The sequence below is a fragment of the Psammomys obesus genome, unplaced genomic scaffold (assembly GCF_907164565.1).
Source record: "Psammomys obesus unplaced genomic scaffold, mPsaObe1.curated_primary_1811, whole genome shotgun sequence".
Taxonomy (NCBI): Eukaryota; Metazoa; Chordata; class Mammalia; order Rodentia; family Muridae; genus Psammomys; species Psammomys obesus.
In genome coordinates, this window is record NW_026585580.1 from 13,981,415 (window position 1) to 14,005,467 (window position 24,053).

The 24,053-nt window shown below is 49.9% G+C and overlaps 1 protein-coding gene across 1 annotated transcript in view; it reads right to left on the reverse strand.

The window, feature by feature from the left end:
* The window catches only part of Fam178b (family with sequence similarity 178 member B), a 96,707-nt gene that overhangs the window by 30,710 nt on the left and 41,944 nt on the right, over positions 1–24,053 (reverse strand). Inside the window, exons 6-9 of the mRNA XM_055608253.1 lie at positions 13,313–13,427; positions 6,457–6,550; positions 5,961–6,137; positions 5,676–5,773 (exon numbers count right to left, since the gene is read on the reverse strand). Of these exons, the coding sequence (XP_055464228.1) occupies positions 5,676–5,773; positions 5,961–6,137; positions 6,457–6,550; positions 13,313–13,427 (484 nt within the window). The remainder of the gene's footprint in view (positions 1–5,675; positions 5,774–5,960; positions 6,138–6,456; positions 6,551–13,312; positions 13,428–24,053) is intronic.

A 24,053-nucleotide genomic window follows, 5' to 3' on the forward strand; every position in this document is an offset into this window, starting at 1 on the left:
CACACTAAAATACATACATACATACATACATATGCATACATACATACTTACATACATATCTGCCCCACAGAGGCCCTATCTTTCAGAAATACCAGCGGAAGTCAAAAGACAAGATGTCTGGGATTTGTTGCACAGTGATCTGGAAAGAGGGGAGTGTCAGCAGGAACCACAATGGCCATATAAGGCTCCGATGACTGTTCTCCCAACTTCCATAGGTTAGCTCAACATTTTCCATAACACTCTTAAGCTCAGGCCGATGACAGGGTTCAGTGGGTAGAGGCACTTGCTGCTAAGCTGATGAGCTGAGTTAGATCCCCCCAGCCCACACGTAAAAAGGATGGTCCTGGAGTTGCCCTCTGGCCTGGTGTACAGAGGCACACTGTAGATAAAGTAATAGCTAAAAGCTCCTGCAGTAAGTGATTCACCAAACATGGGGTTGGGGAAAAAAGCAAAAACCAGAAGGCATTCGCAAGAGATAAACCCAAAAGGCAAAGACATTTACACTCAGCTCAGTGTCGGGAGCCGCGACAGCTCAGTGCCCTGCGATTTCTCCCTTTAACAATATTGGCACAGAACTCTCTCTGTATTTTTGTTGTTGTTGGTTTGTTTAAGACAAGGTCTCATAAATCCCAGCTTTGCTTCAAACTCACTAGGTAGCAAAGGCTAGCCTGGAATCATTGGTCCTCTGGCTTCACTCTGTAAGTGCTAGAATTACAGGTATGTGGCACCACACCTGGGCTGTACACTTTTTGCTTTGCTTTGTGAAAAAGGGTCTCACGTAGCCCATGTGGCCTTGGACTTTTGATGATCCTGCCTCAGCCTCTCAAGTGCTGGCATTATATAGACTAGTTCACCACTCTCAGTTTATATAAAAGTTGTATAGCATTTTAGCCTATTTTTTATCAGTTAACATTATTTCATTACCCTTTCTTCTACCTACACCCTGTCCCCAACCACCACTGGAGAACCCCAGGAACTGGGCCATATCCTCAGCCTCTTCTGACTTTTTTTTTTTTTTTTTTTTTTTTTTTCAAGACAGGGCTTCTCTGTGTAGCCTTGGCTGTCCTGGACTTCCTTTGTCAACCAGGCTGACCTAGAACTCAGAGATCACCTGCCTCTGCCTCCCGAATGTAGGGATTAAAGGTGTGTGCTGCCACTGCCCAGCTCTCTTCTGACATTCTTGTTTTTGTTTTTTGAGACAGGATGTCACTAGGTAGCCCTGGCTGGCCTGTACTTGCTATGTAGACTAGGCTGCCTCAAACTTAAAGAGATCGGCCTATCACTGCTTCCTGAGTGCTGGGGTTGAAGGTGTGCACCACCGTACCCAGCCAGGTTTGCATGCTAGAAGTTATTTTGTATTATGTGTATGTGCGGGTCTATGTGCCCGTGCTTCACCCAGCGGATCTCCTGGAGCTGGAGTTACACTGACTGTGACGTCGGCGCCAGGAACTGAGGTCGGGTCCCCTGCAAGAGTGTCTGAGCATTCTCTCCAGCCCAAGTTTGCACCTTTTTACCGCTGCTCTATTCTGCCCCACGGCCTTCATGAGGCATGGAGCACACGGAGTACTGGGCCTGTCGCCTCACATCTTGACAACACAGGTGAGACGGATCTTTCAGTTCCGTGCTGGTCTGCTGGACGAGGAGCTCTGGGTCACTGTCCAGCAGGGTTGGTTTCATGACACGTTCCAGTAAGCCTTGTCCACCATGCCATTGGAACAGGCTGTCTGTTCACGCTGGTCTCATTCTCCTCATGCTCTGGAGGCCACAGTGAGTCACAGAGGGTGGAGGCAGGTCCCTGGAGCCTGGGAACACCAGCAGAGCAAGCACCACCATCACCTCCTTCTCCTTCCCGATGGAGTTCTTTCCTGTGGCAGCAGGAGGTTGGCTCAGCACACACTAAAGCCCCTAGCACAACTGTGGGTCATGACCCCTTTGGCAAACTTCTATGTTCAAAACATACTTACCTTAGGATTCGTAACAGTAGCAAAATTGTACTTATGAAGCAGCAACAATCATACGGTTGGGGCCCCCAGTAACGTGAGGAACTGTACTGAAGGGTCTTAGTGTTAGGAAGGCTGAGAGCCACTGCCTGAGCAGAATGCATAGCAGAGCACTCTTCTTTCCAGCAACTCTGTGGCCCATCCAAATGGGGTCACCTTCCCTATGCTCATTTCCCTTCAAGAACCCCTCTTCCCAATGGCCCCGCTTCAGGTGGCTTGCTTCACAGCCTAGTTTCATTTTTCATGGTTAAGCTGGGCGCTTCCTTCGGCGGTGGCCTGTCCCCTGAAGTCTTGGTCAAGGCAGGGTGCTGGACACTCAGCACAAGTCCGTGGGAGAGGACAGCAGTGGGAGTTATTGCTTTGTACTTAACCAATTGAGTACATCCAGAGCGCAACAGCTTATGCACAACAACCCTTCTTCCAGGGGTCAGTCTGGGCCCTGAGCCCAATGGGGCTGCTACCAGCGAGGGCAGAGCCTGGCAGCCCGAGTCCTTCATCACCACTGATGCAGTTCTAACTGAAGACCACAGCAAGACATGAGAAAGAATCAGAAGCTCTTTATGAGCCAGTTTGGAAGGGTTGCCAAACCATACCTTGAAAAGAACCTGCAGGGAGCCTGCGCACACACAGGTACTGAGACTGGAGATGGCAGGAGGGTGGCACGGAGCTGGGGCACGTCATGCCCACCTACTCACTCCTTGGTACCTTCTAAATTTGGCACTACTTGAAGGCTCTATTTATTATTATTACTGTTATTAATTTTTTAATACTTTTTATTTTAATACTATTTATTTTATCTAATACTTTTTTATTAATTACTTTTTGCTGTTTTATTTGAGACAGGGTTTCTCTGTGTAGTCTTGGCTGTCCTGAACTCGCTCTGAAGACCATGTTGGCTTCGAACTCACAGAGATCTGCCTGCCTCTGCCTCTCCGAGTGCTGGGATTACAGGCATGCACCACCGTGCCCGGCTCTTGAGTGCTCTATTTAGAAAAATAAGTGAAATAACATTTCTTCTTTTAAAAACTACTATTATTGTGTACATGTGCTCACATGTGCATATAGAGTCCAGAGATAGAACTTGAACATCTTCCTCAAGGATTCTTTGTTATATATTTTGAGAAAAACTGTCTGTTCTAGTTAGGTTTCTATTGCTGTGACAAAGACCACGACCAAAAGCAACTTGGGGAGAAAAAGGTATGTTTCAGCTTCTAGATCACTGTATGCCATGAAGGGCAGCTGTGCAGGATCCCAGGCAGAAGCTGGAGGCGGGAACTGAAGCAGAGAGGACGGACAAGCCTGCTCACACTGGCCTGCTCTCCAGAGCTTGTTGAGCTTTCTTATACCATCCAAGACCACCTGTCTGGGTGGCACTGCCACAGTGGGCTGGGCCCACCCACATCAACCATCAACTAAGAAAATGCTCCACAGGTTTGCCCACAGGCCCATCCCATGGGAGCACTTTCTCAGCTGAGGCTCCTCTGCCCAGACAGTGCTCTAGCCAGTGTCAAGATGACAAGAGCCTAACCAGGACAGTTTGTCTAGCCAGGTGACTGCGCTAACGCCTGGGATCCTCCTTCTGGATCCCATCTTCCAGTGCTGGGGTTCCGAGTGTTGTGCGCTGCTACACCCAACACCCACATTTTATTCAGCCCCTACTCCTTCCCCTCCCCTCCCCTCCCCTCCCCAGTCTAAATTACACTGGCCAAGAATTCACTTCCTAGCTCAGGTGCCTTTCTAATTCAGCAACCCCCTGCCTCTGCCCCTCAGGTGGCTCGGATTACGGGCCACCATGCCTGCCTTTTTTTGGCAGGATCTCACTATATCAACTAAGCTCAGCTTGAACTCAAACTCTTCCTACTTTAGCTCCTTGAGAGCTGGAATCCAGGTGTCCGCCACCATGCCAGCTAATCTGAATAAATACCTTCATCCCAGTGAGTAACCCCTCCTCCCCAGCAAAACCCGAGGCCTGAGGCCGTCTGCTGACAGCTGTCTAAAACACAGGTGAAAGGTGCTCTCTAGTCCTCCTCATTCAAAAAGAACGGGCACAGCTATGGATTTGGAATACGACAATATTTTCAAGTCTTTCAGGAATGATGGATGTTTAAAAAAATATTCCTTTTAGAATTTATTATTGCAACAAAGGTGAGAGGCAGCTTGTAAATCGATGCGGTTAATAAGAAAATAAATTAATGACGGAAAATGGTTAAGGCACACTGGAGGTGAGTCACTTAAGGGAACCATAAACAGTCAACAGAGGTGAAAAGCAGCTCCTTTTTGCTGGCAGTCAGGTAGGTGAAAACGAAAAACAGGATGATATTTTCTACTCCTCAGTCTGACTACGACTTAAAGAACACTAATGAGCATATGGAGGGCAGCCGTTGTCATACTGTTTAGCATGGTCCACCTGTGTTTTGCTGGTGTCAGTAGGTGTCTTCGGGCTGAAAGGAGCAGAGAAGGCTGCCTCCGATACCTGATACCTTTTTAGGCATCCTGGGGAAACCAAATGGGTGAGTTAGGGTGAGTGAATAAGGATGGCTCTAAAATGAGCCAGTCAGCACAATGGCTGTCATGGAGTTGACACAAAGATGCAACCAAAAATAAGGATTTAGGATTCTGAAGGCAGTAAGCACAGGTTTAGGAATGAAAGGTGGGAGGGGGAGAAGCCACTAGGACGATTGGTTCCAGCTTGCTCTCTGGAGAGATATGCTGTGGGGGAGGCAGGCCTGGTCTTTTCAAATCAACTGGAAAGAAATCTCAGAGGCGTGGGCTTCCTTGACAAGGTGCATACTGGGATGAGGACAGAGCTTACCTGTCAGGACTGGGCAGATTCACAGTGGAGAGCTGAAGCTGAACCTGGCAGGGCTAGGACTATGCATCAAGTCTGCCCGACCGACGGGCCTGGGGTGCAAGGTCTCTTAGGAGACCACGGTGCCCACAGAGCACAGAGAACAACTGTCAGGTGCTCAACAGGGGGTGGGAAGGAAGGGGCAGCAAGGGTGCGGGCAGGGCACTCCTTACAGCTGAGCAGGAGAAGGAAGGTGGAGATGAGGAGGCAAGGCCAAGTCCAGCCAGCAGGTCTTATCTCCTGGGCTGAGTTTGTTAGTTGACTTCATTCATCATTCCAAAAGAATTTTACGAAATACCAGCTGCCTGCCAGGCAGACTGAGATTTGGGGCGATGTGGCAGTGATCCTGCTCTGGAGTCACTTGGAGGAGAGAGGGAGTTCAAACAGGGAAATAAATAGTAAGATAATTTGTGGCAGAGAAATGCTGCGTGGAAAATAAACGCTGATGAATTAGGAGTAGGGGTGGGTGGTGGGAAGAGGGGGAAGGGGATGAGCAGCTCATGTCTGAGTGACAAAAAGGACTCAGTAACCAAAGGCAGGGGGAGCCACAAAGAAGGGCGGGCGGGTACTGCAGGCAGAGGCTAATTGCACAAGACAGTGTTTTACTAATAAGATCATGTTAAGAAAATTAGGCGGTTTTTTTTTTTTTTTTTTTTTTTCATTTGTAAAGAACTCATTAGTGAATTGTATTTTTAGTTCTTCCTCTGAGAGTTTAGAAACTAGGCAGTTTGTTTGTTGGGGTTGGTGGGGAAGGAAGATTCTAGATCCTAGAAAGACCCCATGGGGATGAGCACCAGGGAGGAGGCAGAAGAGTTGAGAGCACGCACCTGCCCCGGGGGGTCACATCCAGAAAGAAGTGCACGAGGACCAGCAGGTTGTGGTGGTGGTCAGATACCCAGCTGAGGGCACAGCACAGGGGCTGGAGCTGTGGGGACAGAGGCGCCAGTCAGCTGCTGGAGGGAACTGCCTAGTCTCTGCCCTGCCACTCAGCTTACTTAAGGGAGCAAAGGAACCTTTATAAGGGCCAGGGACCCCGAAGGAGCTGCAAGAACTCCCCATCTAGGGTACTCCAGGGCATGGCAGTCCCCAGTGGCAGTGCCCAGGCTGGGTACCTTTCCAGGCCAGTCTTGAATGTTCTCCAGAAGAAGGAGCAGGAGTTGCTGGAGGTCAGTCTTGGGCAGCAGGCACAACCCCACATCTAGGCCTGCTCGGCACAGCAGCTCAATTAGGCCTAAGATGCTGGCGTCCGTGTAGGACCTTGGCTGGACTAGGAAACACAGGATCAGGAACTGGAAGGGGAGAGAACCAGAGGCAGTGTTGGGGCGGGGGTGAGGGAAGGGCTAGGGACACTCAGAGGGAGGGAAAGGGTTGTGGACCAGCTCCCTAGAGACCAGTAGAGCACCTGTTCTGTGAACCCCTTTGGCCATGCTAGCTGTCACAGGTAGACTGCAGCTTTCTGTAGCATGGGTACCAGGGCCACCACTGAGCCTACGGTGGTGTGACCTGGCTCACTGCAGGCGACTGGCAATGCTACCCAATTAAATTTCTGAGTAGTCAGAGTTGTACCCCAACACTTTGGGGTGAGGCAGGAAAGGAAGCTTGGCTCACCTTGTAGATATAGCTCAGCTTAATGTCCAAGGCCACTTCCTGAGGAGGATCCTGTGGTTTCCACAAGCCCAGGCCAGCGCCACCTTCAAGCCCTCTGACATAAAGCAGAAATAATTATCAGTATACATAACATGGGAGTAAGAGGTGCACAAGGAGAGAGAGGCAGAGCCAGAGGACCAGAGAATGCACAGAGGACCCACTGTCCAAGGCCACTGTTCATATATGTCCCATCCTCATCTGCTAAGATGTGCCTTTCCCTTTCCCCAAGTAGAAGCTTCAAAACATTTATTATGCCCAGGCTGGTGGTGGCACACACCTTTAATCCTAGCACTCAGGAGGCAGAGGCAGGAGAATCTCTGTTCAAGGCTTGGTCTACAAAGTGAGTCCAGGACATCCAGAGCTATAACAGGGAAACCCTGTCTCAAAACAACAAATGATTATTATTATGCCACTGAGATTCTGAGAGCCCAGGGTCCAGGGACAGTCAGCTGGGGAGGTTTTCTTCTGTGGCTTATCTTCAAGATGCTGGGTGCAGCTCCTTCATGGCAGACCTGACTATGCTAGGGGCCCGTCTCTCAGCTCATCCATACAGCTGTGGATTGGGAGGTTCCTGGTTCCTATTGCCACATGGGGCTTTTTTCCATATGGCAGTGGGAGTCCCTTCCCCAGAGCTGGAGGAAGTACTCCCATGACAACTGGAGCCTTCAGACCTGATCTTGCTCCTGCTGCTTTCTAGCAGCCACACAGGCCAGCCTGACTCGCTGTGGGTATGGGCTACACAAGGGCATGGCAAGAGTACACACTGGATGGGTGGTCGGTCACTGGTGACTCCTTCGGGCTCGACATTCAGATGAGAGCTCCAGCATCAGCGTGCTGGGGACCTCTGATCCCCACCCCACCATAATCTCCCACAGAAGCCATCTCTTTGCCTGTTCAATGATGGTAAATGCCCCCACCCAAAGAACCACATGGCAACTCACAAGGGGGCTCAGCAAGTGAGACAAAAGTCAGAACAAGGCTGCACGGTCCCACCACAGGCATCTAACAAGTAGTCTGAGGACAGGCTCCCTGTGGCCGGTCCCTCCAGTGATGGGCAGATTGCTGGCTGGGGCTGAATGAAGAAATCCCCTCCCTGAAGACCAGAGTCACACACAGCCAGCCTGGAGCTGCGCCTGGCAAGGATGGTATCAGGCATGACCAGTCAGCCCTGCAAGCTTCCTAGTTCACTAGATTCTTCTCTTTCAGACCAGTCACTTAGGCAGATTTCCCCGCTGCTATCTCATTCACTTCTCCACACTTTGTTTGTTTGAGACAGGGTCTCTCCTATCCCAGGTTGGTCTCAAGCTCATTATGCAGCCAAGGATAACCTTGAACTTGGATCCCCTACCTCCTGAGTACAGGGACTGCAGCCTGTGCCACCACATCTAGTTTATGCAGTGTGGAGGATCAGCCCCAGGGCTTCATGCTTTCTGGGCAAGGCCTCTGGCAGCTGAGCTACCCCTGCACCTCCTGTCCTGACTCTCTGCTCTTAGGGACCTGCTTAGAGGCCCTGAAAGCAAGGGTCCCTCATTAGCTGCGGTGCTGAGGATGACAATGACGCTGTGGAAAAGAACAGGCTCTAGCACAGCTGCTCTGACCACAGGTGCTGTCAAGGCAGCACTGACTACCACAGCTTCAGGAAGTTTCCTCTTTTCTTCACCTCTTGGCCCTGGAGTTTCAGAGGGGAAACAGATCTGTCTCCTACATCCCTGAGAAACTGGTGCCCACAAACCAAAGTTGATGGGGAAGCTGGGCTCAGCCTTTCTTCTGGATTTTAGCCTTTATTAAGAACGGGTGAGGCTGGAGTTTTCATATCTGGGTGCATACTGGGCCTGTGCCAATATCTGAGTGGGTGTCTCGGTTTGTACCAGCCTGGGAGCAGGCACGGGGAGTGAGCATGGGTGGGCATGTTTTCAGATGCTCACAGAGTGTGGCAGTCATGGGCCGCTACAGAGAAACAGGCTTTCAGGCAGGCTGCTGCTGCCAAAGGGAGGCGGGCTAAGGAACTGTGAGCTGCTGACAGCCTTTTTAGAATTGTCTGCGGGGAAGCATGGCTGTGACAGAGCCTTTCCTCCAGGAAGAGGAAGAGACACCAGCCTTCTCAAGTATAGTCACTTCCCTTTTTGAGTCCAGACACTTTTCAGCTCTTCTCCTTCTGGACAGCAACACCATGGGGTACACCGCAGGCGCCTAGATTGCTATTGTGTGATTTGCTTACTTATTTGGCACTCTTGGGTAATGAACTCAGGGCCTCAAGCATGCTAGGCCAAGCTTTCCACCCCGGAGCTACATCACCCTGTCACGTCCCGTGACAGCTGTTCTAGACGCAGCACTGGCTAATTCCCATGGCTTCATCTAGCAGGAGGCATGAAGCACAGGAACTCAGGGCCACCAGTCTCTATTCTTCCAGCCTGACCGCAGCAGTTTAGAAGAGAGCGGACAGTTTCAGTCAGCTTCTTCCCCAGCTGCTACCTTCAGGGCCTGGAGTTTAAGTCTCACCACATTGTTTTAGACTCATAAAGCGAACTTACAGGGGTGCAGCAACTGACCTCTCCCTGTACAAATGCCGATACATTTGCTTTCCTTGGAGGGTTGAAAAGACATTGTAAAAAGCTAGACCTGGTGGTTCCTGCCTGGAGGCCCAGAACTCAGGAGGTAGAGTAGTGATAGGATCATCATGGGTTCAAGGGCAGCCTCTAGTATATAGTACATTTGAGTAAGAAGGGGGGGGAGGAAAAACAGTCATATTAAAGCCAGCACTCGCATAGCTCTGCGACATTTTCGGAGGGAAGATGGCAAATCCAAGCGCCACTGCTGCCACCATCAAGAGCCCTCTGGCATCCAGCAGTGAGCCCCACAGCAGTCTGTACCAAACTGGAGTTGATGTCTCCTTAAATGAAGAGCAGTCCTTGCTGACCCAGTGAGGGGTGTGTGTGTGTGTGTGTGTGTGTGTGTAAATCACACCTGGCTCCAGTCACGCCATCAGAGGAAGTTACCTACTACTTCAGTGCTGCTCTGGATGTTCTTTAGGTGTGTTGTCCTTTATTTGCCTGCTGGCCTCTGCAGCAGATGTCCTCTCTGAGAACCAAGTGAACTATGACTCCCAGCTCCAGAAACCAGACCGGAATGCTCCTGAAGGCCACACCATATATCCAGGCAACCTCTTCAGCTGGCCTTTTGTTACAGCTTGGACATGATATGTCCCCCAAAAGGAGTCTGTGTTGAAGGTTCAGTTCTCATGAGAATGCTCACCTCATGGACTGCTCAGTTTCTAGCTGAGTGGGTATTAGGAGAACAGGTGTGGCTGCAGGAAGTGGCCACATGGGACATGATTTTAAAGGATGTCCTCCACCAGGCCCTCTGCCTGGCCACTCAAGGCATTGACCTCAGACAGAACCCTTTGAAATGGTGAACCCAAATAAATCCTCCCTCCTGCCTTGGGTTGTCTGTCAAAGCCAGCGGAAAGCTCTGTTATTAGACAGCAGCAGCAGCAGCACTGGGGGACTGTCACAGTCACCTAAGGAATCTTCCTGTCCTTAGGGGGAGACAGACAGAGCCCAGCCTGTGCAGCAGAGGAGGTCCAACCCCTTGCAAGAACGCTGATGTTCCAACTCTGTTTTCTATTTACGCTCACACACTGGACCCTCTTCTGCCCTTCCATTCCCCAAATCCTCCCATTCTTCTGGGCATCAGATAATGTGCACGGTAGTTGCCAAAGGGCTGTGCTTTCCTGAGAGAAAGTCTTTGTGTGTGTCTGAGTTGTGTGCCTGTGCCTGCAGGGGTGTAGGTGTGCCTGTGTATTCGTGTGCGTGCATACCTGAGCCTCTGAAATGTGGAGGCAGTCCATCCCTTCCTCTTGTCACGCTCCACCAACGTTCTGGTTGTGAGCTTAGCTTAGCTCTACTTAGATTTTAGAAGCTGTGCCACCTCTCCAGCGCCACCTTATTTTTTTGAGACAAGGTCTCTCACTGAACCTGGCGCTCACAGTCCTGGCTAGACTGGCTGGCCAGCGAGCTCTGGACATCCTCTGTCTCTGTCACTCCAGAACTCTACCTCACATCCCATGGGTTCTGGAAATCCAAGCTTAGGTCCTCATGATGCACAGAAAACATTTTACCAACAGAGTCATTTCTTCAGCCCTCTTAGAAAACCATGATGCACATTTCAGCAGAGGGATAGTGGCAGAAATCTGAAGTTACAAGCAAACAGTGCAACACAGCTTCCTTACAGCAATTAGAGACAGTCAGTCATATGGCAGAGGTGTTTTGGCCCTCACTTGCAGCCTGAGCTGTTAAGACCCTGGAGTGCCACCAGAGGTGGCCCACAGGGAGCCCAGGGAGGGACATGTCTAGAAGCCAACAGAGACAGGTAGCATGAACAAATGGCAACAATGCCAGCATCTAAGAGCAGCCAAGCCGGGTGGTGGTGGCACGGGCCTTTAATCCCAGCACTCAGGAAGCAGAGGCAGGCATATCTTTGTGAGCTTGAGGCCAGCTTGATCAACAGAGCAAGTTCCAGGACAGCCAGCCAGAGCTTCACACGGTAAAAAAAAAAAAAAAAAAATTGGCCAGGAACAAGTGTGAACAGGACCATGGGACACACGTGGCCGCTCCATCATTTCTCTTGTCTATTCCTCCTCAAGATGGTGTGCCCTTAGTGAAGGAATGCTGGATCTATCAGGACACTTCCTGAACACTTTGTTGGAGTTGTCTTTCAGTTCCATGATGCTATCCAGAGTGTTCTCGAGTGTAGTAGCCACCTCACAGCAACTCAAGGAAGGGCCCTGAGCATCTTCACCACCCACCTGTTCCACGAAAAGATGCAGCAAGGAGAACGAATACACGAAGAAAAACCTCTTTCTGGGGGCTTGGCAGGTGGTCTCCAGCCTGCTCTTACAAGCCACAAGCAAGAAAAATGCCTTTGTGGCCACTGATGGGTCCTCCAGGCCTCCTCTGAATCCTCCCTGCAGCAACAGCCTTAACACTTATGCCAGTGTCCGGGACCCATGTAAAGATGTGTGTGTGTGTCAAAAGGCATGTATGTCTAGGAGTGAAGTCATGTGGCCCAGCAACAATTCTCTCCCAGTTCAGGGGTTCACTGTACCCGGTTAAGCTGAAGTCTTTGTGCTAAGTTCTGTGCATGGAAGACTGGAGACATGTTTAAAGGGCCAGAGCCTGGAGGCTTCCTAGGAGAGCAGAACTTCTGGGAACCCGGGATGGGATGGCTCCAGTGTGTTTCCAATCTTCCAGGTGTGCTCTGGGTACTCACCAAAGCCTGAGTGTCACAAGTGGCTCATCTGATCCCATCCACCACCAGGCTCTTCCTCTGACATGCTTTGCTTTTTCTGAGTGTAATTCGAATTCTCCCCACTCATTTAAGACACAGCAGGATGTGTTAGGAAGCAGCAAGAGCCTTATTACACCCGATATGGAGCGCTGCACACCAGAAGGAAAAGGGGCAGGAGCATGGCAGGCTGGCACATGCGTGGGGTATTTATAGCAGAGCCAAGTGTGGCTGGGTTTGGCAGACAATTACTAAACACAGTCGTGGAACAGGTTCTTAAGAAAGCTCTGTTTTCCCTGCCGAGAAACATCCGGCAGCCGAGGAAAGGGTCCCAGCTCTGCCTGGTGGAGGGGCTGCTGCCAGATGCAGGGTGGAACATCTCAGAGGCTTTTCAAGGAAGCTGGGATAGGATTGGAGAACAGTGTGACACACAGCACTGTTAGAGCCTCTATCTAGCCATCACCACCCAACCACGGTCATTCACGATTTGTGCGTCTCTGTTCCTAGGGCGCAGGGATGTGTTCACACAATCGGCACCGCTGTCCACTACCAAGCCCTCTCCAGGCAGAAAGTGAACTCTCAAAAATAGAACCTACTGGAAACTGAATGCAAAATAGTGCTTGGTTCTGGGGTGTAGCTCAGCTGGTAGTTTGTCTAGCTGGTGAGGCCCTTGGTAAAGGGAGGTTTTATTTTTTTTTTACAACAAAGTTTATTATAGATACAAATGGTATCTTTAAGACAGAGTCTTAGTGTATAGCTCTGTTGGTCTGGACCTCCTTATGTAGATCAGGCTGGTCTTGAAAGACCTCCCTGCCTATGTCTCCTGGGAATAAAGGATGTTCAAGGAGATATTCCATCTTAAGCCAGACACTTTGATGGGGACCTGTAATCCTAGTACTCTGTGAGGCAGAGGCAGAGAAGCAGCCTTGAGTTGAAGGCCAGCCTTGGAGACACAGAAAATTCTGGGCCAGTTAGGGCTACATAGCAAAACTCTGTCTTTAACAACAATGGTCTGGGCGTAGCTCAGTTAGTACAGTGCTTGGCTAGCATTCTGGACACCCTGGGTTTAATCTCCTGCATTACACAGAGAGTTGGAGGCCGACCTGAGAGGTATGAGACCCTATCTCAAAACACCCAACCAAACACACATCCCATCCCAGCCCAACAATGACAGAAAACTGTGCTCAGCTGGCCAGTAGTTACTATAAGCCCACATCAAACAGATCTGAAGAGAGGCTGGAATCTGCTGGGGGAGGCACTAACTGGGCAGAGAAGTCTGGGAGCCAACAGTGTGTGTGTGTGTGTGTGTGTGTGTGTGTGTGTGTGTGCGTGCGCGCACACACGAGTGTTGGGGGTGGGGGTCGGGGGCAGGATCTGAATTAAGTGGTAAAACTTTTCCACCCTGGTTGTCCAGTGCCTCTGAGCTCTGGCCCAGGAGGTTCCACTGTGTGTGGAATGACGCCTGTACTCGCAGGCAGGATGAGTGTTTGTGCAGGCTGGAGCCGCAGGCCGCAGCGAGGCGGGAGGTACGCACCTGGCGCTGTGCTGGAAGGGCCCCTGTGGGTACAGCGCAGGGTTGTAGGCTCCCAGGCTGTGGAACACCTCCTTGACCTCCTGAAGAGAGGGACACCAGAAGCGCATGTCTTCATCTGTCAGGCCAAAGAAGCGCAGAGTCAGGACTGGGGACAAGAGGGTGGATGGGTTCCACTGCCTCTTCTGCTCACAGGAGCTCGGGGGTTGGGGTGGGGGGCAGCTCCAGGTAGGCAGTTTTTGCACGTTCTGGCATCAGGAACATTAGCTGCAGAAATGAAGCAACAGGTGCTTCATGTCTTGGGACTCTGGGCTCTTGTTTGCTCTTAAGTTATGTGCTACACTGAAGCCACAGACGCCACCCACCGTCTGGCATCCACTCATACCAGGTAGCGGCTGGCTTCAGCTACTCATGGCCAAGTGAGCCAAGATCCGGAAGACGCAGCTGCAGTGTCACCCAGCTCCCTGCCACTCGTGGCTGGTGGTGTTTCATGCCCGCTGCTGCCCCATGTACCCTTGCTGAGACCTCTGTGGGCTCCCTGGGCCACTGTCCCTGCCAAGAGCATGCCTGGCCTCCCTCTCAGCCCATATCCACAGAGGGAAAAAACTGTACCCTCAGGGCTTTTTCTCTTCAGACCATTTAAGGACATGTTAAAAAAACAACAATAAAACAATGACTGGCCACTGCTGCAGGGAGATCACGCATCATCCCACATGCCTTTCTGCCCCTTGGCCCCTCACACTCTCACTGGGAGGCTGAGGCTCTGTCTCTGCTCTGTTAACATTTTTCTACATTATCTTATCTGTCAGTTTACTTGTTTCTGCTTTGCCTCTCCCCCACTGTATACATATGTGTGCTGGCTCATGTCTGTAATCCTAGCACTTGAGAGGATGAGGCAGGAGGATTGCCGTGAACCTGTGGTCAGTCTTGGCTGCAGAATAAGACTATCTCAAAAATAAAAATAAATAAAGTAGAAACATGCTGAGGAAGGGCCGCATCTGCATGGGTCATGTCTGTGTTTCCAGGGCCTAGCAGCAGCCAGCATGAAAGAAACTGAAGAATGAATGAACAAACAAATGGCTCCAAAACAGCGTGACTGCAAAGTTCCCAGGTAAGAAGGAAGCTCTAAACAGTGGCAGATGAGCAGCCTGGGGGGAAAGCCACAGGTGGTCTCAAACGCTGAATCAGGACCTTGGGGGCTGGGCTAGGAAAGACATCTGAGGAGCTCAAGGAGGTGAGCATCCCACCCCAGGGTGAAAAGGAACTCAGTGTAGACCTCATCCCCTGTCTTCTGGGACGCAAGTCCAGGAGGGACGGGAGCCAGGTAGATAAGCAAAGGCCCAGGGTGTTTCTACCAGAATCCAAGGCAGCAGGGAGGTTCGGAGCACAGCCAGGTGTGTGCCGTGCCCCCTCACCGGCAGCCCAGCATGAGGCAGGAGAAGGAAGATCACAGACCTTTGGAGCCTGGCCGGTCCACAAATAAGATTATCTTAAAAAAAAAAAAAAAAAGAACAAGAACTAGAGGGCAGGCAGGATGAGGAACAAAGGGTACCTTAGGGCAAGTCCCCACTGGACTTACGCTCCAGAGGACAGGGGATGAAGTCTACACTGGGTCCCTTTTCACCCTTCGGTGGGACACTCAGCCTCCCTGAACCACTCAGATGTTTTAGCCCACCCCTAAGGTCTTGGTTCAAGACCTTGTGCAGGTCTTAGGCATAGCACCTAAGCCATGACAGGAACACGCCCAACGAACAGATGCACACAAGTGAAGGAGGATGTAATGACAAGATTCAACAAAACCCAAACGGAGCTGGAACTGAACCTGCCCGTGGGTCGGGGAGCCGACTGCAGTGGACAAATGAGGCAAGGCATGGGCCGCAGGTAATGGCGAGGGAGCGCCCGTCTGGGAGAGGGGCCGCCATGACAAAAGCAGGTTAATGAAAGAGCATGGTAGGACCAGGGGAAAGATGAGGCACAGAAAGAGGGAAATGGCAGGGTCTCCAGGGCCTCCTTTCATGAGCACCTACAGACTCGGTTGCCTAAACTCATGGAGGTTCCTGCAGCTCGCACCATCGGCCGGCTGACAGACAGCACCTGGCGGGGCACAGGGTCTTTGAAAGCCGGCCAAGGGCATTTTTTTCAGCAGGCATAGGGTGTCTCTCTCTGTAGAAATGTATATGGGTCGGGACTAACCAAGTCAGTAATTAGACTCGTAGAGGAGGAAAAACTGTTGGGTTTTCTCCCCCCTCTGGCAATCTAACGACTCGGAGTGGTAATGACAGCCCTCAGCCTCCGCGCAAAGAGCTGAGAGGAGGAAGGGCTCCAGAGCACAGCCCAGGCCACTGGCCAGCGGGCTGTTTACCTGGGTCTCCAGGGGCCTGTGCACGTACACACAGGCACACGTGGGTGGGAGCATGAACTTTCCAGAGAGGGGAAGAGAATGGACCTAGGGTGAGGCCGGCTGGGCTGGAACTTCCTGCCAGAGCCCCCAGGGGATGTGTCCTGCCCCACCTCAGCCCACGCAGGTGCTCAGGGCTCTAAAACCCCTCTGAGAGCAGCAGTGCAGAGCGTGGACCTTGGAGCCGTACCCCTTGTATCTCCCACCCAGTTATTCCCCAACACAGTGTGGCCGGGTCTGAGGTGTCAGTGCATTTTCAAAGGGGGCCTGATGTTGGGATAAATCAGTCCCCATCAACAGCCCTGGAAGTTGGTTCTTGGATGACAGGAAAATACCACCCAGAGCCCATAATTAAGGCTCCCTAAGTAGGCCATGTGCTCAGCTTTTCCTCTGTGTCCCAAATGAGGGATTTCTGGAGGGCTGACACAGAAGAAAATCCAGACTGGAAGCTGCCCTGTTCTCTGTCCATCTCAGTTTCTCCACACGTAAGGCAGTCATTTTAGGTGATTCCCAGAGTAGCAGTCGGGCACGGGGGCTTTTCTCATGCCAGCATGGGCTGCTGGGCTCTGCCAGAGGCTGGGCTGGAGGCGGCCCTTTGAGAGGCTCTCCTGGGATGGAATGGATGCTTTAAAAGGAAAAAACGGTATCTGAGCTGAAATAAAAGTGACTTTTCCATCTGTGTCACAGAAGAAGCTGTTTTTCAGGGCTGTGCTCCCAGCCGGCACCGGTGACATGGAATGAGAACACCACACGTGTCCTAAGTGTTCTTGCAGCCACTTGGCCAGCCCCAGAGGTTCCGAGCCTGGCTCTCCTCCCCTTCCTGGGCCTCCATCACTCATCCTGGGTTTCCACAAGTACGACAACATTGAAGCAGGCGCTCTGCTCTTGTTCCTGTCGCCTCACTCCAGGTCAGGTATCTTACCAACAGCACCATCGACCTGGGTTCCACATTCCTCGACCTGGGTTCCACATTCCTCGGGAGGAGGAGGCCCCAGGAAGGGGAGGAAACTGACTCTCAAGGAGAAAAAGGAAAAAAAAAAAAAAAAGGAAGGCACTCACCAGACTGAGCCTTCATCAGCAGGCTGTAGGGTTCACAGAATTCACAGGAGGCTGGGAACTGTCTCACTTCCCACCCCAGCTTTTATTACTTAACTTCCCTTAGCTCTTCAGTGCTTATTTAAACTAGTTTCAGTATCGCTTGCTTTTAGTCCTTTAGCTTCAACTTTAGGCACAGAGAATATTTATTCACTCAGCAACTGTTAATTGAACACGGAGTGGGTGCTGTTGTAATTGTTCTGGGGATCAGAGTCTTGATCCTGCAAATGGCAGTTTTTGGTGGGAGGGCATGAGGCACAAATGGAAAATGAATGGGGAGGGGGGAACGAGACCTGAGTTGGCCCAATGGCAGGATGGAAGGGTGGCCAGAGTGAGGTGGAACATACCCTGAGGGGTAATGGTGGCAGAACAGGCTGAGAGACCAGAACCCATGGTGGATTTCAGGGGCAAAGGATGGAGTGTGTGGGTTTAGGATGGAGACGGGGCACAGAGGCAGCGGTGTCCCGGAATGAAAGGCAAAGGGAAGTCTCTGGGCTTGGGAGGTGCCATCATGGGGTCTGTGTACTTAACGAACAAGGAAACACCTCTTCTCCCTCTTCTCGTGGGGCCTGGAGACAGTCCCCAAGCCCTTGCACATGCTCTATCACTGGGTTACAGCCCAGGCTTGAGTTCAGAGTTTAAACCCATGTGTACCATTCATCACCCCAAGCAGCGTAGGCACAGGGCACAGCCATTCTCCCGGGGACTGACACTGCCTCTCCCAGCATCCTCTACAAATCCTGCTGTTCTTGGTGGTTCTCCCTGTTTGTTAGGCTTGAACTCATTCTTTTAAATTCTTCTCTCCCCTACTCTGTCTGAGATAGGGTCTCACCATATGCCCGAACTCTCTCAACTCTCTCCTGCTTGTAGCCCCTGTGGGACTTGGAAATCAGGTGTGAGCCATCAAGCCCACTCTTTTGAACTTTCAGCCTCTTCCCTCCTTGCAAATAGCTCCCAGTGTGCTTTCATCTTCACTCTGCTCCCAGTCACCCTGAGGAGAGGACCTCCCTTTGTTGTCCCTAACAACCTGTCTGTCTTGTGACCCATCCTGCATGTCCCCCTGGCCTCTCTGTGGGCCTCTGGCCTGTTTATGCATGGCTCTGCCGTCCCCGGGCCACCTCTCCTTTCCTCTGCCCTCTGTAACACACACCACTGCCTGGTGTCACCTAACACCGGGGTATTCGAGGCCCCTACCATTCAGACTGTATTGTGCCAGACCACAGAAGCACCCATCCCTAGTAGGAAAAAAAAAAAAAAGACAAAAGCAAAACAGAAACTCACACTTAGAGAAGCTGCCAGTCTGCATTTCTACAGTGAAGAGGCCTGGGCGGTGCAGACAGCTGGTACTGATGGAAACTGTGTGGTCTGCACTGCCCACTGTTCTGCTCTGTCAGTCCCAGCCTGTGTTTCTCAAGCTCAAGGTCATCTTACAGTTCAAGAAGACCATCACTTCTCAACTCTAGGCATGTCCCTCTTTCTTTCTTAATAAGCATTTATTTGTTGTACAAAAGATGACATCTTCATACATGTGTTTCATGTACTTCACATACACAGGCACACACCTACCCTAGATCTGTAAGTGAGAGAAAGCAGATTTGTCTGGGTCTGGCTTAATTAACTTAACATGAAAATCTCTAGTTCTTCCCATTTTTCTCAAAATGATGTAATTTCCTTCTCACTATGATGCCTTGACTGGCCTGGAACTTGCTATGTAGACCAGGCTGGCTTCCAACTCAGAGACCTGTTGGCTTCTGCCTCCCAAGTGCTAGAAGCAGAGGTATGCGCTGCCATGCCTGGGTGTCGTTTGATTTCTTGATGATAGCTATTCTGACTGGGGTGGATTTGTCTGTCTCTAGGGACTAAGGCCATTGTGTTTCTGAGGGACTTCTGTCCCTTTCAGGCAGTAGATGGGGCCTGCCACAGCTTGGATTTGTCTGTCTCTCGTGACTAAGGCCATTGCATTTCTGAGGGACTTCTGTCCAGCTCAGGCAGTAGTCTTCCTCTTTGCCATCTGCTCTGGTTTCCCTCTCTGTGGTGATAAAACGCTGTGACCAAAAGCAACTTAGAAGAGGAAAGGGTTTATTTGACTTACACTTCCAGATCAGAGCCCATCACTGAGGGAAGTCAGGCAGAGTCAAGTAAGAACTCAAAACAGAAGCCCTGGAGGCCTGTGCTTGCTGCTTTACTCGCTCAGACTTAAGTTCAGTTAGTCTTCTAATAAGCTCTGGGACCATCTGACCAGGGACTGTGTTGCTCCCGGTGGCTGGACCTGGGGTATTCCCGTATCAATCAATAAAAACACCATCTCCCACAGACATGGCCACAGGTCACTCTGTCGTGGGCATTCCTCGACTGAGACCCCCTTCTCAGGTGACTGTCGGTCATATCACGTTGACAGTTTCTAAATGTGCACTGCCGTGCTGCTTGTAAAGGATGTGGGGTCTCTGAGCGTGACTCAGGGGACAGTAACAAACCTTACCCTTCCAACTGCAAACACCAGTCTGGAAGTGACTCAGATTCAACCGAGGAGCTTCCCAGCACTCCTCAGGCACACAGGGTCTCAGCAGGCCCGCACTCTGGGTTTCAGAACCTGACAGTTTTGGACTGTGCCTGTTTTGCCAGGAAGCAAAACAGAACCATATGCTGGCAAGGATTTAGAGTGATGGGCGTCTTCATTCATTGCTTTAGAAGACAGTACAGCACTTTCTCACAAAGCTCAACATGCTTTTACAAAAAGACAGGACAATGGTGCTCACGGGAAGCTTGCCAACTGCCCTGAAAACAGGGCCCTGTGAAAGCTGCATGTGTTTCTAGCAGCCTTATCCATATTGTTAAAAAACTAGAAACCAAGCTGGGTGGTAGTGTGCACGCCTTTAATCCCAGCATTTGGGAGGCAGAGGAAGGAGGACCTCTGAGTTTGAGGCCAACTTGGTCTACAGAGTGAGTTCCAGGACAGCTAGGGCTACACAGAGAAACCCTATTTCAAAAAAGAACAACAAACAAAACAATGACAACAAAAATCTGGAAAAGAGAAGTCATTCAACAGACAAGGAGATAAACTGTGGTATGTCCATTTAACAGCCTATACAGCAATAACAAAAAAAAATGAGCTATGGAGACAAAAAAAGGCATGGGGGAACCTTAAATGTTTACTGCTGAGTGACAGAAGCCAACATGTCTATACAATATGACTATACACTGTTTCTGTCTTTTTTGTTTTTTGAGACAAGGTTTCTCTGTGTACCTCTGACTGTTCAGGGACTCACTCTGTAGACCAGGCTGGCCGGGAACACAAACATCTGCCTGTCTTTGCCTCCAGAGTGCTGGAACTAAACACATGGACCATCACTGTCCAGCTCGCTCTTTCTCTCTCTCTCTTGTCTTCATACTGTTCTTGTAATGGCAGACAGCAAGGATACTTCATGGGGAGAGTATATACTGAGCAATTTCAACTGTGTAATTTGACTAGGGAAAATACACAGAAGTTACCAGACACTGGGCACCAGAGGTGAAAACACACACACACACACACACACACACACACACACACACACACACACACACACGTAAATATGTATACATACACGCATGCACATTACATCCACATCCACACCAATTACTACTGCCAGCTTTTCTCCACTTCCAGAACCAGTTGAATTAGTCTGGGGTGTGGCATGTGTTTGGGAATTAAGAATTCCCAAACAGTTTCAATATGTAGCCAAGTTTGAGCCCCACTAAGCAAAGGAAAGCTGTGGCCGCCATTACAGAACAGGGTGTGTGGCTCCCTTCACACATACCAGTTCTGTCTAAAGCTTAGCAGCAGGTGAGAACGGCGTTGGCTGGAGGCTGCATCTTGGGGATGTACCAGTTCCCACTTTTTGAACTTTAAAAGTTAAGGCGGTTGGAGAGATGACTCAGTAATTAAGAATACTTACTGCTCTTCCAGAGGGTCCAAGTTTGGTTCCCAACACCCAGGTGAGTGGTGCAATCACCTGTAACAGCAGCTCTAAGGGATCTGACGTCCTCTTCTGGCCTCCTTGGGCACCAGCACATATGTGTGTATGTGTCTATATATGCTCACATGCAGACACACACATACAATTTTTATAATTAAAAATAGATTATTCGCCATAGTCACAGAGATGCAGGGATGGCCCCGACATGCAAATCCGTAAATGTAGCATCTTACATAAACGGACTAAAGGATAGAAATCACAACATTATCTCAGTAGCTATAGAAAAGGCTTTCTACAAAATCCGTCTGGTTGCGTTTGTTTGCTTGCTGGTTTGAGACATGGCCCCACTGTTTATCCCTGGCTGGCCCGATGCTTGCTGCATAAAGCAGGCTGGCCTTAAACTCTCAGAGATGCACCTCCCTCTACCTCCCGAGTGAGTAATGCAATGAAGACATGCGCTACCACACCTGTCTCCTTTCATATTAAAAGTGCTGAAGACACAGGGAATAGAGGAACATATTTCAACATAATCAAGGCTATCCACGGCAATACGGCCACCACTGTACTACACAGGAAAGAATTTCAGGTTTTCCACTGAACTCAGGAGCAACGGAAGGTTGTCCACTTTCCCCACCCCCCTTCAGTCCAGTGCTGGAAGTCTCAGCCAGAGCACTCAGAGAAGAGAGACAAATGGAAGAGCTGTAGGTAGGAAGGGCAGATGTCAGCATCCTATTTGCAGATATGATTCTAGAAGAGACTATCCCGAGTTGTGGCACACGCCTTTAATTTCAGCACTTGGGAGGCAGATAGGTAATTTTCTGTGAGTCTGAAGCCAGCCTGGTTTACAGAGTGAGTTCCAGGCCAGCCAGAGCCACACAGTGCAATGGGGGAGCAACTCAAAGACTCCGCCTGAAAACTTTTACAACTGTAAGCATCAACACTTTCATCCAAGTGGCAGGATGAAAAGCAAACATACAGAAATCAGTATAGGCTACCTAGAAAGCAACAGGAAACAAGCTGAACAAGAAACCCAGGAAACAATGCCCTTCATAACATAGTCCACAACCCACCTCCACCTTTGGAGTAAACAAAACCAAGAAAGCCAAAGACCTTTACAGTGAAAACTTCAAAACACTTGAAAAAGCTACTGAGGAGGAAGCTGGAGGACTAAATGGCTGTCCTACCAAAAGCAACTCACAGATTTAAAGCAGGCACATCAAAATTCCAACACCATTCCTCACAGAAACACAAACAAATCATTACATACTGTGGAGGCACAAAAAATCCCAGATAGCCACAGCAACTGCAAACAACATTGGAGGGGGTCCGCCATAGCGGGTTTCAAGGAGCAGTGTGGAGCCACAGTGACAGAAATGCGGAACTGCTATAAAATCTGTGTATCAGTGGACTAGAACAGAAGTCCAAATAGAAATGCAAGCAGGCATGGCCACCTGATTTCTTGACAAAAATGTTAAAAGTACTCATTTGTGCTGGGAAACTGGAAATTTACACACAAAAGAATGAAACTAGTTTGCTATCTTTGACCCTGCACAAAAAACAACTCCAAAAGGATCAGAGACCTCAGTGTAAGACCCTAAACTCTAAAACTGCTAAAGAAACAAACAAACAAACAAACAAAACAACAACAAAACAGGAGAAACACTTCAAGCCATGCACTTCAGTAAAGGCTGAGAGCTTTGGTTGCTCAGGAAATAAGGCCACAATTGACAAATGAAATTTGTCATGAAATTAAAAAGCATTTATACAGCAAAGAAAATCTGTCAATCATGAAAAGAGGAAGCCTATAGAATGGGCAAAAACCTCTGCCAGCTATACATCTGACAAAGGCTTAATTCTACAATTACAGAATATGGAATAACCCAGTAAACAGACCAGGAGCCATGGAACTGAACAAAGACTCACAAAGGAAGAAATACAAATGGCCAGTAAACATCTCAAAGAGTGTTCAGCATCTTTAGCCATCAGTGGAACTCAAATTAAAAGTCCCCTGAGATTCCTTCTCACTCCCAGTCAAAATGTTTATCGTCAAGAAAACAACTGATGGCAGGCCATGGTGGCACATGCCTTTAATGCAAGCATGGGAGGAGGCAGGCAAATAGATCTCTGAGTTCAAGGTCAGCCTGGTCTACAAAGTGAGTTCCAGGACAACCAAAGCTACACAGAGAAACCGTGTCTTGAAAACAACAACAACAAAAACAACCAAAAAAGGAAGAAAAAAGAAGTACCCAACAATGTCAAGTCTTAGAAATAATTTGAGTAAAGAGTCTTAAGCTAAAGACAACCCCCCTATCATTGCCTGGTCACTCTGTCCCTCTAGGAGGTTAGTCCCTCAGAATCTGGAGTTTCTCTGCCCCAGAAACACACCAGGTCTCCTCAGAGCTTTACACAGGCCTTGTGCTAGGACATTATTGAGTTGAGTTTCAGATCTTCACTCTCCTGAGCTCTGAGCCCCTGATGCAACGGAACTTTGAGATACCTGCTGGAGAGAGAATGGGATGCAGAGCAAGACCAGGCGCAGAAAGCAGGGGAGGTGAAGCAGATGACAGGCAAGCTGGAGCAAGGCATGAGTGACTGCCCTCACAGTCCCACCGGGCCCGCCCACAACCCTGACCTTGGAACACAAAACAGCACATCCAGAGCTCAGCCAACACCCCCACCTCCACAGGTGGTAAACCTTAAACTATTGAGCAACTGTCCAATGCTGTCTGTGGCAGGTGATGTACGGGTTCTCCTCATTCATCAGATAACTGCCCAAGTCCTGTGCTGTGCCAGGAGCCCCACACAAGGTTAGAATTGAAGACAGCTCAAAGACAAGATCCCTGGGGCTGTGGAGATGGCCGGGCAGGTGAATAGGCTCACTGCTGTGTCTGATGATCTGAGTTTAATCCTCAGAAGCCACAAGGTAGAAGGAGAGAACAGACTCCTAAAGCTGTCCTCTGACTTCCACATGTATGCTGATATGCCCACTTCCACACACATGTACACAAAGAGATATCCACAAAGTAAGTACATGTTTTTCAGTTGTTGTTAAGATGGGGGTCTTACTACGTAGCTCTGGCTGGCCTGGGTAGACCTCAGGCTGGTCTCAAACTCACAGAAATCTACCTGCCTCTACCTCTTAAGTGCTGGGACTACAGGTATCTGCCACCACAGGTTGCAGAAATAAGTAAGTATGAGTTTGGTCACCAGCAATGCATAGAGCAGGTATGGTAGAACACACTCATATTCCCAGCACCTGGGAGGAAGAGAGAGGATCAGAAATTGTTATCCTTGT